This window comes from Schistocerca serialis, chromosome 2, assembly GCF_023864345.2.
Source record: "Schistocerca serialis cubense isolate TAMUIC-IGC-003099 chromosome 2, iqSchSeri2.2, whole genome shotgun sequence".
NCBI classification, from domain to species: domain Eukaryota; kingdom Metazoa; phylum Arthropoda; class Insecta; order Orthoptera; family Acrididae; genus Schistocerca; species Schistocerca serialis.
The window spans coordinates 128,396,400-128,414,620 of record NC_064639.1 but is presented as its reverse complement, the minus strand read 5'-3'; the positions used below and the strand labels follow the sequence as shown (position 1 = coordinate 128,414,620).

The window sequence follows — 18,221 nt, the reverse complement described above, 5'->3', positions numbered from 1 at the left end:
ACAGATATTTAAAAAATAAATATAAATCAAATATCAAATTTTCTTTTTCAACTTATTTACGCTCATCCTTTACAGACTATTTTCAGTCTGCACTCGTGGTTCATACCTCTTCAAATCCATAACGCTTCGTACTCCTGTTTCTTCAGAACAGGATATTCCGTAAAATACGCATGGGTGTGCAGTATGTGTACTACATTAAAAGGACTACTGTATACAAATTTGAACTTGTTTACTTTGTGGTTAGTTTCGCTTGATTTCTCGTGTGTTTTCATGAGAACCAAGCCACTGATTTTAAATTTTGGCATTGTCTACGAATTATAGTTTCCGCCCGTTTCCTGATGTTGTCTCTAAGTAACTGTTCCCCTCCTCCCCCTCGCCCCCCCCCCCCCCCTTCGATTCTAGTCTCATTACGTGGAAGGAATTCCATTAAGGCTTCTACCAAACTTTTAGATTTTGTGTTTAGCAATATCTCTTCAGAAGTGAAACGTGCACTTGTGTAACAAATTTTCGCCCAGATCATGACAATGTGTATAGGTAACACGCCTATATTTCGCATGTATCTTTTTGCTTATTACATCTACTTTCCCACAGCAAATCCTTCCCTATTCCTAAGTTTTTCCAAGATATCCGTCCTACTGCGAGGTTTTCTCATTTGTCCAGGGGTCTTTTTCCTGCTTACGATCTTTACATCTTGTATGGCCTTCCTTTTCGCTTTGTGAATGACAAGTTTAACCACCTAGTTCTGATTCATCAATGCCACATCACATTGTTTCCATTTTTCTTTCGCTACAGTAACTTCATCAAATGTATTTTCGGCCTTATTCAGTTCTATTTCTTCGAATATTTATTCTATATCAGCTGCGCGGGGTAGCCGAGAGGTCTCGGATGCCTTGTCACGGTTCGCGCGGCTCCCCTAGTCGGAGATTCGAGTCCCCCCTCTGGCATGAGTGTGTGTGTTGTCCTTAGTGTAAGTTAGTTTAAGTTATATTAAGTAGTGTGCAAGCTTAGGGACCGATGACCTTAGCAGTTTGGTCCCGTAAGACCTTACCACAAATTTTCCCAAAATTATTCCATATCACAATCATTCTCTTCTGAATCGCACTCATAGATATATTAATTCTATTTCTACTTGGTAAATATTAAAAACGGAATAGCTTTCTGTTAACTTCGTTTTAGGTCATGATTGTCTTCTAACTCGAAAATTATCGTATTACTGGTATTACCTGACTGGAGTCTTTGCTTGTATTCTGAGAATGGAATAATTTGATCTCAAATATTTTCTGTTCCATGCACTGGTGTGCAGTCGCTTCTTTCAGCCTTACTTTCATCTGATATCGGTAGAGCCTCCGACAGGTCACTAGCTTTTTTATTTTGTTTAATTTTCCATTCCTTTTAACCCATCACACATTTGACCGAGTTCCCTAGACCGGTCAACTTCCTCGTTCGATTCGTCCAGCTTCGGCAATTATTGTCAGCCTCAACGACAACTTTCGCCCCTCTAGAAACTTTTGATCTCTGTCTTGCCTGATCGAGTATTTCTACTTCTTCTGCGCTTTCCGACACTAATTCCGACTGATTCATTGTTTCTTGATCTGCATCTTGTGCGATCGACTCTCTATTTACATGTGATGTCTGTACCCCTATTATAATCATCTTGCGGTTTCGCTCCTGAAACCTGTTTTCAGCATGACACTGCTTTGAACTCCTCCTCTTTACTTTTTCCTTACAGTACACCTTCTTTTGTGTACTTCTGGGACACTAGTTTCTTTCCCTGCTCGACAGGCGCATGACCAGCACAGCAGTTAGTTTTCATTGTCTCTCTGCTCTCTGTTATTGCTAGAACTCCCGTGACCATGGTTAACAAAGTTGCCTCTACCGCTTTTAGGTACGTTATTGTTCCTGCAGGTTCGTTGGCGAGTATGAATCCAACGGTCCTCTTTCTCGATTCTTTCTATGATTTTTTATGATCCTCTGGACCCACTGTTGATATCTTTTAAGTACATTGTATAATTATAATTTATAATTTTATTTCACAATACGTCTCTTTCAGCTGAATTGCCATCACCAGATTACGTGTAAGTAAATGGTACATAACATTGGTACATTATTTCTAATTTTAGCGGCAATAATTAGACGGAGTTCATTACTGTACCTTTTCATATAGGCCTAATGGTTGTTCTGACACTCTGTATTTGCCTGTTAGTAACTTTCCGTTGGTGTTATTGTAGTACTAGTGGCTGGTTACCACGTTATCTGACTTATTACTTTATTTAGTTGTCAGATTATATTTTTATATCGAAATTTTCTATGAATTCGTTGAAAGTTCTGTGATAACTTTTCACCTACTTTCACCCACTTTTGAAGTGAACTGTTCAGCAAAAATTATTCTCTTACACCTCAAAGCCTCATTCGTCAGCTTCGTAGTGAAGTGCCTATCATTTCGGTGATGGTCATTGTTATATCGGAGACCAACGAAAGTGTTAGCGGCAACCCCTCGGGCACAGGTGCCGTCTACACGACCCCTGCACGCCTCAGCATTCCAAGCTCTCCATGTGACATTCTCGACTGGACAACAGGCGGCGATAGCAGCGCTGGCAGAGGCGACGTATTCGCGTCTGCACACCACGTGATAAGAAAATAGTTTCACGCGTGTTCCTCCGCCAGAAGCTAGAAAGGCCCGCGCACGGACTACACCAGCCAGTGCTTCCAGCTTACCTCATGTCTCAGGACGCTCTCGAAGTCTATCGTAGGGACCGACGGAGCTGACCTCAGCCATCGTCGTTGTTTCCTCTGCGGACTGATCTTCTACTGGTGTTACTACGTACTAGAAACAGCCGAGCGACTTTCAGATAGCTGCTATGTCAAGGCTCCTCTGCAACAGCACCTAGTGAGACGCTGTATTTTGCGCATTTCGTTCTTACCGTCGAAGCAGACATTTTTTAAAATCAAAATGAATTTTTTTGAACAGCATTAACTTTTAATTAATACTATTGGACCAAAGCATCATTTACAATTTATTTTACATTTTTCTACTACTGTAAACATAAACGAGCAAGTACTGTTCCAAATGTTCCGTAGTAAGATTGTGTCTTCGATCATTAAAAACATTATTATAAGCAGAAAAGGACCGTTCTACATCAACTGAGGTAACTGGGCAGTATTTGGATTTGGGTGCTATGTTGGCACTTATTGTTTCTGGGAAAAGTTCACCTGTCCCATTAATAAAACAATCAATTTGGCACAGGGGTTCAAAGCCTGGGTTATTGTTTAAAGTGTTTTCAAACTTTTCTTTAAGTTTTCTTGGGAATACCTCCGGCAATGAGGAGTTCACTAGAATAATTTTATTCATTAACTGAATAGATTCTTTCAACGCCAGATCTTTAGTTTCAAGCTTTTTAATACGGGGTGTTCAAAAAGTCTCTCCGCAGTGCCGTATGATTGTTAGTCGCGCGTGCCGTATGATTGTTCTCCTGCCTGGGTTACTTCCCTTCAAGTGGACTCTCCCAACATTCCACTGTTTCGTTTATCTCAGCCAGCGTCAGTAGTATCGTTGGTGTGTGCCGTTACGTGAACGTTTAAGTTAAGGTCGGGACACACATGTCAGGACCGTGTCCGTGCCGAGACACGTCCGAGTATCGGCAGTCACCCGGACTACGAAATACAACATTAAAACAAATGCAGCGGGCCCCACTTGACCGGGCCGTGCACGGGGAACGTCAACGGGCCGGGGCCGGGCCGGGCGGGATTCGCCGTGTTTTAAATTTTCACGTGACGGACACGACCTGACGGTGGGGTTGTCTTGTGAGCTGTGCAACTGCGCAAAACTGTTCTGTGTACAAAACATGGATGTGGAACGACTAATAGAGGGAGTTCGTAAGTTTCCTGTTCTTTACGATCAGGGAAGTGAAAATTACAGGAATATCGAGTACAAAGACAGAGTTTGGAAGACAATTGCAACAGATCTACAAGCCAAAGGTAAGATAAAAACTATACAAGTTTTAATACCCGAAAGATATTTATTCACTTTTTATTTTACAAACAGATGTTTGGTTTATGTCATCGTTATATCGCCAAGGCGACATGTTCTTGCCATTCCACAGTCCCTTGTGGAGGGTTCAGGAATTTTTTGAGTTGTTCTCGTACAGCAAATGCAGCATCTGTTGATCTCCCACGAATTCGAGGTAGGTTTCGAAGATTTGATGAACTTCCGGATCCCTCAGCAGTTTCCCTTTGATCCATCCTCTGTTCGGGCACCCTATAACCTTCCATTTTTCGAATAAAGTTGTACAGTACACACGCAGCCGTCACAATCATTGTAAGGTTATTAGAATCTCCCTGAAGGATTCTTCTAAATATTCGAAATTTCTGTTGCAATATACCGAATGCATTTTCGGATATTCTTCTTGCCCGACTCAAACGATAATTAAATATAGCCTTGTCATTTGTTAAGTTCCTGCCAGGATATGGTCGCATCAAGTATATTTTGAGAGGGAAAGCTTCATCGCATACAATTACCATTGGAAGTTCAACATCAGTTCCGGGTAAAGTTTTACTCTTTGGGACGCTAAGCGTATTGTTTTCCAATGACTTTCCAAGATTTGAATTTACTAGAATGCCTCCATCAGAGTTTTTTCCGTACGCTCCCACGTCTATTGCAATAAAATTATAACATGGGTCAACCAGAGCAAGAAGCACAATGGAATATGTTTTTTTGTAATTCCTATAGAGACTTCCTGAGTTGTTTGGAGCCTGTATTGTTACGTGCTTTCCATCTAAAGATCCAATGCAGTTTGGAAACTGCCATTTTGTCCAAAACTCCTCAGCTATAGCATTCCATTTTTCTTCATTCGGCACAGGCATCACCTCTTCTAACAATAAATCGATAACTGTTCTAGAGGTGTCATGGACGATAGCTGCAACTGTGGATTTTCCCAACCTGTAGCTGAAGGAAATAGTTTTAAAGGAATCTCCTGTAGCAAGGAACCTGAAAAAAATTGAATGTATAAGATGAGAAATACTGTATAATCTATAAAATATTTGCAGCATTTTAAACATTGTAATATAAATACGCGATTTAAAATATTTTTGCTACAGGTGGAATAGAGGAATGCAAAAAAAAATGGGCATCTGTTCGTGACCAACTAAGGAAGACCTTGCAGAAAAGGAAAACTGTTTCAGGACAAGCTGCTGTTCATCAACATAAATACAAGTATGAAGATCTCTTAACGTTCCTGCTACCTTACATGGTAGAACGAGAAACAGTTTCCAATGTTCCTTACACGCAAGACAATAATGAGCATAAACAAGACTCAAATACAGATTCCCAAGAGGAGCAGTCGATTGTTGAAAACGAAAAAGTGTCTACACAAGAAGACATTGCAGATGAAGAATGGATCATTAAAACCCAGGATAGTGAAACAGAGAATTTGATAGAGCGCACTCGGCATTCCCAGACGCCCTCAGCTCATTCGTCCGTCACTTCAAAGAAGAACACGTTTGTGAAACCACCACTGAAATGAAAATTTCAGCGTGAGGTTAAACCACAAGAATCTGCATCAAGCCAGCTCATGGCTTACATTTTGGCAGAAAAAAAGCTGAAAAACAGAGAGATATACAAAACCCAGTTGATGCTTTTTTGGCTGGTATAGCACCAGCCCTAAAATCATTGCATCCACTACTGTTTCATCAAGCTAAAAGTAGGATTTTTTCAATTGTACAAGACTTTGAACTGAAGCAACTCATGAATGACGTATCAGTCCATCAATTCACTCCATCATCCTCCAATTCCTCAGCAAAATCTGTTTCAACACCATATCCTTCACCTGTGGGAAACGAGTCAACAGAACCTACACAGCAGCTTTTGGACCTGCAAAGGGATTCGCACAATTCGTATATAAATAACCAAAGCCATCATCCTCCAAGTTCCCCTGCATCCTCATCAGCTTCAGAAACTAATTCACTGAATAGTCCTCATTTGTTTTTCTTAGGGTAGTAGAAATTTAAGTGTATTATTTACTAACTTATGTATTTATCTTTCAATTACTAAAGTAATAAAATAAAAATGCTGTCCTTAAAACTTCTTATTTATTTGTGTTCTGTGTACTTTTCTTTAACCTACCGTAAAAAAACAGCCAGTCGTTCTTTGGGTGAAACTGATACTCTCCAGAACGTGTCATTTTTTTCTCAGCTTTGGTTCTAGTTTCTTTAAAAGTTCACAGAAGGTGTACTGCGTCATCCTAAAATATTCATAAAACTTAGTCTCATCATCTACGAGGTGAGAAAATAGTGTTCGGAACTCTCCCTGTACTGGTCTTGTTTTCCAGGCACTGTGGATCCATAATTTTCTTCTTCTTGTTTGCCTTCGTTCGTTTTCCTCTTCGTCTAAAGCAAGTGCTATAAGTCCTAATTCACTATTACGAAAATTAGTGAACATGTTTTACAGCTTTCACAAACAGAAACACAGCTCACCGCGTCCGAGTCACTACAAGGAACAACAGAGACACGGACGTGCCCCGGTCATGTGTGGCCCCTGCAGGAACGGACCGGAGCACGGCCGTCACTCGTCCGACGCTCGGCCCTGACACGGCCCGGACGTGTGTGTCCCGACATTTAAGTTCCTTTCTTCGTTTGTTTCGTTTTTGTCACTGTTAAAATACTAACCACTGGAGAACGTGTGTTTTTAGTTGAACAAGTGTTCAAAGCTGGCGGTAAATACACAGTTTCAGTTCGTCAAACATTACATTCAGTTTTGGTCGCAGACAACATTTCCACATCGCAATACTGTGCGAGATTTGATCAAAAAACTTGTGTTTGGAAATATGATTAGGCGAATTGAATTGTGTATTCAACAACAGAGGGGACACTTTCAACATTTAATGTAAAAATTTGTAAGTAAAAATGAATATTCAATAAATTAGTAACTTGTATTTCACTGAGTTTCATCTCGGTATATTCACTGCGGCATACGGCACGCGCGGCTCGCAATCATACGGCACTGCGGTGAGACTTTTTGAACACCCCGTACTTGCAGGTACATGGGAAAAACTAGTGCTAATCACAGCAATGTGTTTTTTAATACCCGGATCATGAAAAGCCTCCTTGCACTGGTAAACTGCCGAGGCCTCTGCACTATCGAAGTCGTTTACTAACCCTCTAATGGCCTCGAAATGTTCATTGTAAAACACCGCAACTTCGACCCACGTACCCCAACGAGTTACCACTCGTTCAGCAGGTAAAGGCACGTTTGGTAGTTTTTCTTTGTAGGTCTTGATGCAACCAGGTGACATTAGAAACACTTTCTATGTGGATGAAATCAGTTCATTTACATTCACAAACGTGGAACGCACTTCTTCAGCAAGGCGATGTACTCCATGAGCAAAGCACGTCAAATGAATCAAACTGGGATCAAATACTAGGAGGGCTTTTTCTGCTTTGATCATTTGGGGAACAGCATCTGAAATAAACACAAACACCCTTTCATCCGCAGAAGATTCTGGAAATTCACAAATCTGGCGTTCGTAGAATGATTTACTTTTTCAAGTTCTTTGTAGGCCACTAAATAGGAAGAAGAAGGTTCTTCTTTTAAAGCACGAACAATTAAATTGGCAATTTAATGGTCACAAGTGATGTAGTTTCGTCAACAGATATCCAGATAATGCTGTCCTTGAGTTCATTGCGTATTTCTTCCAAAACATTTACGTAAATTGTCGGTCTATAATTTTTACGCAGTGTTGATTCATCTGGTATATTTTGATTTAAGCAATATTTCCGCAGGGAGCCCTTGGTACAGAGTTTGTAAGTTTGTGGAGAGGAATATTGCTTGCAATGAATGCTTCTCATAGATCCATGTTAAACCGACTTCTTTGGTTACCTTTGGACAAATCCCTGCTACTGCAACTTGCTGTTGTCAGAAGTTATTGTCGTGGTCCTTTCTTCTGCATTCCTGCGATATGAAGACTTGTCATGACATGCTGGTCTATTTGAAACTTTTTTATCACAAAACATTTTCCTCGCGAATTCTGTCATATGTAAATGTTCCAGGACAGTCAACTATCCTCGAAACGACGTTTCTTTTTTTTCGGATGACATGGCGCACTACACGTCGTAAACACGTTCAACTGTGTACAAGTAAATAGAAAGCTAAACTGAAACAACGAACGTGCGACTAAAAGCTTGAGTAGTTTAGTTGTTGCCGACGCGTAAGGTATAACAGCGGAGGGGATTAACCAGTGGGCGCTGGCGCAGGGGCACTGACTCTGCCTGCCTGTTCCTCTTCCTCTTCTGTAATGATTTCGCTAGGCAGTGGCCTCTCGGATAGCGACCGCACGCAGTTGCAGGTCGCGGTCAATCCGTGAGGCATCAAAACTACACTCCTGGAAATGGAAAAAAGAACACATTGACACCGGTGTGTCAGACCCACCATACTTGCTCCTGACACTGCGAGAGGGCTGTACAAGCAATGATCACACGCACGGCACAGCGGACACACCAGGAACCGCGGTGTTGGCCGTCGAATGGCGCTAGCTGCGCAGCATTTGTGCACCGCCGCCGTCAGTGTCAGCCAGTTTGCCGTGGCATACGGAGCTCCATCGCAGTCTTTAATACTGGTAGCATGCCGTGACAGCGTGGACGTGAACCGTATGTGCAGTTGACGGACTTTGAGCGAGGGCGTATAGTGGGCATGCGGGAGGCCGGGTGGACGTACCGCCGAATTGCTCAACACGTGGGGCGTGAGGTCTCCACAGTACATCGATGTTGTCGCCAGTGGTCGGCCGAAGGTGCACGTGCCCGTCGACCTGGGACCGGACCGCAGCGACGCACGGATGCACGCCAAGACCGTAGGATCCCACGCAGTGCCGTAGGGGACCGCACCGCCTCTTCCCAGCAAATTAGGGACACTGTTGCTCCTGGGGTATCGGCGAGGACCATTCGCAACCGTCTCCATGAAGCTGGGCTACGGTCCCGCACACCGTTAGGCCGTCTTCTGCTCACGCCCCAACATCGTGCAGCCCGTCTCCAGTGGTGTCGCGACAGGCGTGAATGGAGGGACGAATGGAGACGTGTCGTCTTCAGCGATGAGAGTCGCTTCTGCCTTGGTGCCAATGATGGTCGTATGCGTGTTTGGCGCCGTGCAGGTGAGCGCCACAATCAGGACTGCATACGACCGAGGCACACAGGGCCAACACCCGGCATCATGGTGTGGGGAGCGATCTCCTACACTGACCGTACACCACTGGTGATCGTCGAGGGGACACTGAATAGTGCACGGTACATCCAAACCGTCATCGAACCCATCGTTCTACCATTCCTAGACCGGCAAGGGAACTTGCTGTTCCAACAGGACAATGCACGTCCGCATGTATCCCGTGCCACCCAACGTGCTCTAGAAGGTGTAAGTCAACTACCCTGGCCAGCAAGATCTCCGGATCTGTCCCCCATTGAGCATGTTTGGGACTGGATGAAGCGTCGTCTCACGCGGTCTGCACGTCCAGCACGAACGCTGGTCCAACTGAGGCGCCAGGTGGAAATGGCATGGCAAGCCGTTCCACAGGACTACATCCAGCATCTCTACGATCGTCTCCATGGGAGAATAGCAGCCTGCATTGCTGCGAAAGGTGGATATACACTGTACTAGTGCCGACATTGTGCATGCTCTGTTGCCTGTGTCTATGTGCCTGTGGTTCTGTCAGTGTGATCATGTGATGTATCTGACCCCAGGAATGTGTCAATAAAGTTTCCCCTTCCTGGGACAATGAATTCACGGTGTTCTTATTTCAATTTCCAGGAGTGTAGATCGAGCTAGAGACCGCCCGTCTAAATGTTTAAAATATTATAAACATAGAGCGAAATTATGCATTGTCACTAGTTTTTAGTTAAAATATGCAATAACGGGTGAAAAGGAGCCGAATATGCAAATGCATATGCAACACGATCTCTAATGATAACTCTGGTATGAAACCTGTATATTTAATTAGCAACGTTGTTTGTGTGTGTGTATGTGTGTGTGTGTGTGTGTGTGTGTGTGTGGCGATGAAATACGAAATAAAAGTGCCAAACCCTTGACTCGGAATCCAAACACGTCAAGAAAGAATACCACATAAGGAATTGGAAGTGAACAGACAAATTGTTATGACAGCTGGGCTACGGTGAAAGGTTCCTGCGTGACATTGAGAGCTATGATCGGAGGAAACCAGCTCCATTGCGTGATGTGACAAGTGACAAGTAATTTTAGTCGGGCTGTAGAATAGTTCACACATCTTATTGCTAGCTTGGCACGAATTTAAGTGCTGTTGTAATAAATATCAATTCTATAAATACCTGACATTGTCTGCTGAACTCAACAACGAAAGCTTTAGATATTAAATTTTTAATACCTTGATCGCAGTTAGGTACACTGGATTTCTGTGTCCAGGTTTTGATATGCTGTGCGATAAGACGCAGCATTGTTTTTGGACCATCGTTATGGACTGTGAATTTGAAATAAAAGTAAAACTACCTTACATAAGTTATTACAGTACTTAATTAAATTCCAGTTTATGCCTAAGGTAACATTAGCTGATGAAAAGAGACTAAAACATTAAGAAATATTGCTGTGTCCTTATGGCAACACAGAGTCGTACAAGTATCGAACATCAAGAAGTTTGCACGTGTCTTTTACGAGGGCTGTTCAATAAACAATGATAATAATTTTTTCGTAGTCATAATTTCTCGCGCTGTTAGCTTTATGTGCAACAAACACGCCGTAGTAGTTTCATTGTTGAGACTCCTGGTTCCCGCCTGTTAGAGGCAGGCAAAGTCACTCATGTTCATAATCGTCTACAGCTGCAATGGAGGGAATACGCGAGGAACAATATCCGGCTTTGAAATTCTGCTTTCGTCCCAACAAATCTTCATCTGAGGCCTACACAATGTTACAGGAGGCCTATGGAGAGTCTGTTCTTCCCTACAGCCCAGCTCCAATGTGGTTTAAAACGTTTACAGAAGGGAGACAATCAATTTCAAAGCAAGGTGGACTCGGTGCTCCAGTTACTGCTTTTACGGAAGAAAACATCAACATTGCTGCTGTCATTGCGAGAGAGGATCGACGAATTGCCTTAAGATCACTTTCTGAAACACTGAACGTTTCATTGGATGCCACCCACGTTGGTGCCACAAAAAAATTACACGACACGTGTTTATGCGCGATGGGTTTCAAGACTGTTGATTCCCGAGCAAAAGGACATCTGCGTGCAGGCCTGCATGCAGTTAAAGTTGATGTTAGAGGAAGATCCGCAGTTTCTTTCCAATGTAATCACTGCTGATGAAACTTGGCTACATCGTTTTGATCCTGAGAGCAAACAGCAAAGCTCAATGTGGAAATCTCCTTCATCACCAACCGCCAAAAAAGCAAAAGTGGTTGCTTCTGTTGGGAAAGTTATTATCATCTCATTCTTTGATATTCATGGAATGGGTTATCAGCATGTTGTACCTGCACACACACCAGTAACTGGACAATACTACAGGGATGTCCTGAAAACACTGCAAGTCCATATCAGGCGCAAAAGACCACATTTCCGTGAAGCAAGCTGGATGCTGTAACACGAGAGTGTGCGGCCGCATATTGCCAATGCTGTTACTGAATATCTTGCAAAAATCAAGGTGAAATGCATCCCTCGCCCTCCATATAGTCCGGATTTAGCCCCATGTGACTTTTTTCTATTCCCTCACATGAAGAAACGCCTTCGTGGGAGGCATTATCAATCATCAGAAGCAGTGGTGAAGGCTGTGGAGGCGATTTTGAAGGACCTCTCAAAAAATGGTTACCTGCATGTATTTGAAAACTGGCAGAAATGCTGGGACAAGTGCATCGCATTCATGGGAGGCTACTTTGAGAAGGACCATCAAAGTTATGAGGATGAGTAAAGGTATGTTGTCAAAAAAAAAAAATTACGACCATTCTGTACTGAACAACCCTCGTTTTTACTTTGACGAAAGTTATGACACTGTCTTCACCTACCTCAAAAATAATTCTTCCTCTTTCAATTATACACTTCAAAAAAAGTTTTGCATCACCTCGGTTCCGAGAGTTCGGGAACCTGTGCAGAAAACTGGAATAGAGATCAGCGTAAATATCAGTTCCACCCTTTTTATTGCTCATGAAAACTACACAATGCATATTGTACCACCATAAAGTGAGCCCTTCAGAGGTGGTGGTCCATATTGCTGTAAACACTGGTACCTCTAATACCCAGTAGCACGTCCTCTTGCATTGATGTATGACTGTTTTCGTCGTGGCATACTATTCACATGTTCATCAGGGCACTGTTGGTCCATATTGTCCTACTCCTCAACGGCGATTCGGCGTAGATCCCTGAGATTGGTTGGTGAGTCACGTCGTCCATAAACAGCCCTTTTCAATCTATCCCAGGCATGTTCGATAGGGTTCATGTCTGGAGAACATGCTGGCCACTCTAGTCGAGCGATGTCGTTATTCACAAGATGTGCACGATGGGGACGCGAATTGTCGTCGATGAAGACGAATGTCTCGCCAATATGTTACTGATATTGTAGCACTATCGAATGGAGGATGGCATTCACGTATAGTACAGCCATTACGGCGCCTTCCATGACCACCAGCGGCGTACGTCGGCCCCACGTAATGCAACCCCAAAGCGTCAGGGAACCTCCAACTTGCTGCACTCGCTGGACAGTGTGTCTAAGGCGTTCAGCCTGACCAGGCTGCCTCCAAACATTTCTCCGACGATTCTCTGGTTGAAGGCATGTACGACATCCATCAGTGAAGACAACGTGATGCCGATCCTGAGCGGTCCATTCGGTATGTAGTTGGGCCCATGTGTACCGCGCTGCATGATGTCGTGGTTGCGAAGATGGACCTCACCATGGACGTCGGGAGTGAAGTTGCACATCATGCAGCTTATTGCGCACAGTTTGAGTGGTAACACGACGTCCTGTGACTGCACAAAAAGCATTGTTCAAAATAGTGGTATTGCTATCAGCCATAATCCGTAGGTAGCGGTCATCCACCGCAGTAGTAGCTCTTGGGCGGCCTAAGCGAGACATGTCATCAACAAAAAATGGTTCAAATGGCTCTGAGCACTATGGGACTTAACAGCTGTGGTCATCAGTCCCCTTGAACTTAGAACTACTTAAACCTAAGGACATCACATACATCCATGCCCGAGGCAGGATTCGAACCTGCGACCGCAGCAGTCGCGCGGCTCATGTCATCAACAGTTCCTGTCTCTCTGCATCTCTTCCATCTCCGAACAACATCGCTTTGGTTCACTCCGAGACACCTGGACACTTCCCTTGTTGAGAGCCCTCCCCGGCACAAAGTAACAATGCGGACGAGATCGAACTGTGGTATTGACCGTCTAGGCATGGTTGAGCTACAGGCAACACAAGCTGTGTACCTCCTTCCTGGTGGAATGACTGGAACTGATCGGCTGTCGGACCCCCTCCGTCTAATAGACGCTGCTCATGCATGGTTGTTTACATATTTGCGCGGTTTTAGTGACATCTCTGAACAGTCAAAGGGACTGTGTCTGTGATACAATATCCACAGTCAACGGTAATCTTCAGGAGTTCTGGGAACTGGGGTGATGCAAAAGTTTTTTGATGTCTGTATTTTGGAAAATCGCAAAAATAGGATAAAAAATAAGAAACTGAGAACATTCGTAGTCCTTAATCAAATTTTAATGGGACTACGAAGGCAGCAGAAAATGAGGACGTCTGGTCACCTCAGTTTAATGATTAAAAGCACAGTAGGAGATTTGGTTTGCTGTGTCGTTGGATGTTGGTGGTGCCGCAGAAGGGAAAGATATTGGGGAGACCGATGGTACTAAAAAAGAATGGGCGTTATTTTTTAATTCTCGCCTACTGCGGCAAAACACCTAGCAACACCTGTCAAGTGGAACACAGTATAGGCAACAATAAGGGTATCGTTCACTTTATAGTACTATGGCAGAACCCCTACTTCAGAAGTTGCAATATCATGTATTATACTTTTCGTCTCACAATAGATGTTATATTGTCATTTCCAATTATAGTGCCATTTTACATTTTTGTTTATTTGTAATGTATTCATCGATGCACAAAAAGTGGTATAAAAGTCATAGCACCTTGGCATATTAGAATAATGGTTGTGTACATATCAGAAGGGCATACCATCTGTAAACTGGCTTTTTATATGAAAGGCCTTGTGCTATTCTCCACTTTTAAATGATTCACATCGTATTCTCTCACATACTGTTACATGTAGGCTATGTAGATATTGCTTAAAAATAAATATTATTCGCAAGACAGCTGCCGTCTGGTAGTACCCACTATATTATTCTGTTAGCCCAACTGGTATTCAGCTGTGGTTAGCCAGCTGTCAGTTCATACATATATGTAACACCTGTGTGACATTGTGTTGCCATGAGGGCACAGGTATATTTTTTAATGTTTTACTCTCTTTTCATTATGAGCTAAAAATATCTTTAGCATACACTGGAATTTATATACGTATTGCAATAACTTATGTAAATGTAGTTGTATTGTTTATTTCCAATTCAAAGTCCATCACGATGCTTCAAGACCAAATGTGTTCTTTATCGTACAGCATGCTATCAAAACCTGCACACAGGGGGTATGTCAGAAAGAATTTATGTATAGTCGTTATTTTAGTCTTGCAACTACAACAGTGTAACATTTTTGTTATCTTTGTAACCTTGTAGACCTGAAGGTGGCAGCTTTGTCCTGCCGAAACTAGTAATTCAGTTACCTATGTGCGATCAAGGCCCTAAAAACTTCATACCTGAAACATTTTTTAAATATTCAATATCAGTGTGTTTTCCACGTGCGGTGTCCTGTTACTTGACGGTTTCTCTCCTATGAAGCCAATCCCAGGACACAATATATTGCTCATATAAGGACTGCATAGAAATTCGAGGGAGGACGAGTCACTCTCTCACTATTCTCCATATTCAAGAGTATTATTTAAAGTTGATTTAACACCCAAGACATGGATTTTGTGAGACGACAGGAAGTTATCAGCAGGAGGAGGCATGGATAGGAGTATGTATGTTGTTAATGTATGTGGGATCTTTATGATGGATCTCCATCTAATAGTATTTTTCTGGAGTTGAGAACAAGCAGGCAATTTGGTCATTTAATAGGAAATCTTGCAATTGATATTTGGGGCTTGAAAGATATATGCAGCTATTAGGGAAAGGAACATCTCGAAGCATTTACTGGCGACAGGATGCTAGGCACAAGAATTTCTCGTACCAGTGTGCAGACAATGCGTCGAGTCAAAGAGCCAAAAAAACGACCTACCTGGACTTACCTGTTAGGCGCCTCTTGCCACAACAGGGACAGGGAAGTCGAGATAAATCTTGGTCACCCAGCCATTGCGTTATGACAGTGTTGTAAACATCCTTTGTGAACACGGATGGCAGCAATAAAAATTCGAGAGTTCCCATGTTCGCTTTGGACAGGATGCTATCGCGGGAGTTGTCAGGTGATGTCCCTCGGCCTGCAGAGGTTTTTGGGAAGCCTCAGACCTTCAAAACAATTTTAGAAGGAATACAAAATTTATGGCGGCTCTGAAATGATCTATATTGGGAAACATAAGTACTTCTCTTAGTTTAGCTGGGGCCTCTGGTCGGACACACGGTAACGTCTGGCCAGTCCGGATAACTATCTCTATGATAAATGTGTTGTTCACTTTAGAGCTATACAGGAACTTAAAATAACATGCTGCCCAAAGTGGCTGTGGGAAAGATGGGGAGCACAACATCTCCTTTCTCTGCCGGGGAATTTGCGACTCAGGGATTGGCCACTTCTCCTGAAGAGTGAAGAATATTGTTAACTTTGATTATGATTGGGCGACGAGTAGAGCAGATGAGTTCGAGGGGACACAGAGCTTGTGGAGTTTTGTTCGGAGCAGTTGCAGGAATAATTTTGTGGAGTTTACCGAGGTTTAATGGAAAGGGAGAGAGGAAAAACTTGGTCTTCCAATTCAGACCAGTCTGGAGTGGGTTTCTGATTCAGACTCCAGTTTGGGGAAGATTCTGGTCTTGACTTTTGTTATGAGTATGTTACCCTTGGGACACTTGGTCCTGAGCGTGACTTTGCACTAGCGCTAGTCTGGACTGAGGAGTCTGTGGTGAGGACTTGGCTGCACAGACGGTTTAGACCTCAGTCATCTTGGACAACTAGCTGTGCCGAGGGCAGTCTTATCTGTGACAGGTCTGCCGCCTTCACGTCTGATCTCCTTGTGTGGACTGCATTGTAAGTGAGTCAAGTTGGTCCATGGTATGACCGGCGAATGGGAGTCCCACATGCTGGAATTTGCAGAGATTTCAGGACTCCATTGGAGAGTAATTGCGATCTATCTTACAGATAGCCAGCCGTGACTTTCCATATTTCTTACCTGCGATAGGGAATTACAGGCGCCACACATCACTGCTCTGCAGACACGTGAACCATGACTGTCATCTGCGAAAATGCAGCACATCGAGAAAAAGAGTATTGTATTGCTGCTCCAGTTTGTTAGGGCAAACAACAGCACAATCTCGCCAATTGTTCTCAGCTGCACCAACGAAGATAACTACTGTGTAGAATAAATCGATCAAAGTGCTCTCAGTGTTAGATATTTCCGATTGCTTTATCCAAATTTTGAGCCAGAGTAAACAGTTCAATCAGACAAACGTTAGTCTTTGCCAACTAGCCACCACCCAGGGGAGTGTTAATTGTTTGTAGCATATTTGCGTTGCCATCGGATCATGTTTTATTTTTGTCACTTCGCTTAAAATGTATGTTATTGTCCTATTTTGTAATCATTAACTTGTGGCATAACTTTTATAAAAGACCGAAGCTGTGTTGATGTATTAATCACCCATCAACAACTGATTCTGATAAATGTGATAATTTCTAAGGCATGCTATCAACAACAGACAGTCAAAGGGCATAAAAATGAATTTAGCGGATGCATGGGGCAGTCAAGTGGAAGATTTACTAATTAAAGTAATTTCTGCCAGGGTGATGATTATAATTAAACTTTCAACGCTGTAGAAATAACACCACTGGTCAGAATGACGTTAAATTACAGCGGAATATGATCGGAGGATGGGGAAACCGTATGGAAGAAGAAAAAAATAGTGTAAAAATTGATCAATAGATGGCGCTGTATATCTCAGAATACGTAAATGAAAACACCTGTCATGCGCACGAGCCATTGAAGTTGGCGTAAATAAGCTGGGTACACGGCTTTTGGCTCAAATGGCTCTGAGCACTATGGGACTTAACATCTGAGGTCATCAGTCCCCTAGACTTAGAATTACTTAAACCGAACTAACCTAAGGACAGCACACACATCCATGCCCGAGGCAGGATTCGAACCTGCAACCGTGGCAGCAGCGCGGTTCCGGGCTGACGCGCCTAGAACCGCTCGGCCACAACGGCCGGCTTACACGGCTTTTCCTCCTTTCGCGTCTGCGACGTTCACCATTACTGTCTCAATCCAGGATCGCGCTCTGCTTGTAAAGTTGCATTACAAGAATGATGACTGTACATACGTCGCTCTGCAGAAGTTCCGCAGACTAAAGGGTTCGAAAAAAGGCACTGTTCCGATGACTGCTGTCGGTCTGGAGAAAATAATTATGAAATTCGAAAAGACGGGTACTTTTGGTGTGCAACCTGGTAGAGGGAGGAAACGAATTGATTCGACGACCGTGGAAGCAGTGGCCACAGCAATGCAAGAGGAGACGAGTGGTGATGTGCAAACGTGTAGTGCTTCTAGAATTGCTCAGACATTGGACATATCCGTGAGCACGATGCGTAAAATCCTACAAAACATCCTTCTTTGCTACCCATTCAAAATTACTCATGTGCACGAGAGCTACCAGCAAGAGAGTCCTTTGGTTTAGAATTTCTTGCTCGCATGTAAGTGGACAATGATTGGCCGTGGAAGATTTTCTGGACAGCAAAGCCCATTTACATCTGACGGGATATGTCAATACACAGAATTGTCGGAGATGGGCAACGGAAGATCCACATGCAAATTAACCAGCACCACTTCATCCTGAAAACGTCACTGTGTGGTGTGGGTTTACGGCATCATTTGTCATAAGGCCATATTTTTTCGAAGAGACAGATGCTTCCAGTCCTCTTTACCTGTATTGTCACTGGTAAGCGCTATGAGTGTCTTTTGCGCAACCGCGTCATTCCAGCTCTCC

At 43.3% G+C, this 18,221-nt stretch overlaps 1 protein-coding gene across 1 annotated transcript; it reads left to right on the top strand.

Moving 5' to 3' along the window:
• Positions 1–3,842: 3,842 nt before the first annotated feature.
• LOC126455773 (transcription factor Adf-1-like) lies at positions 3,843–5,519 on the top strand. The gene is made up of 2 exons (XM_050091537.1): positions 3,843–3,975; positions 5,095–5,519. Exons 1-2 carry the CDS (start codon positions 3,843–3,845, stop codon positions 5,517–5,519), a joined length of 558 nt encoding a protein of 185 aa, XP_049947494.1.
• The last annotated feature ends 12,702 nt before the right edge of the window (positions 5,520–18,221 follow it).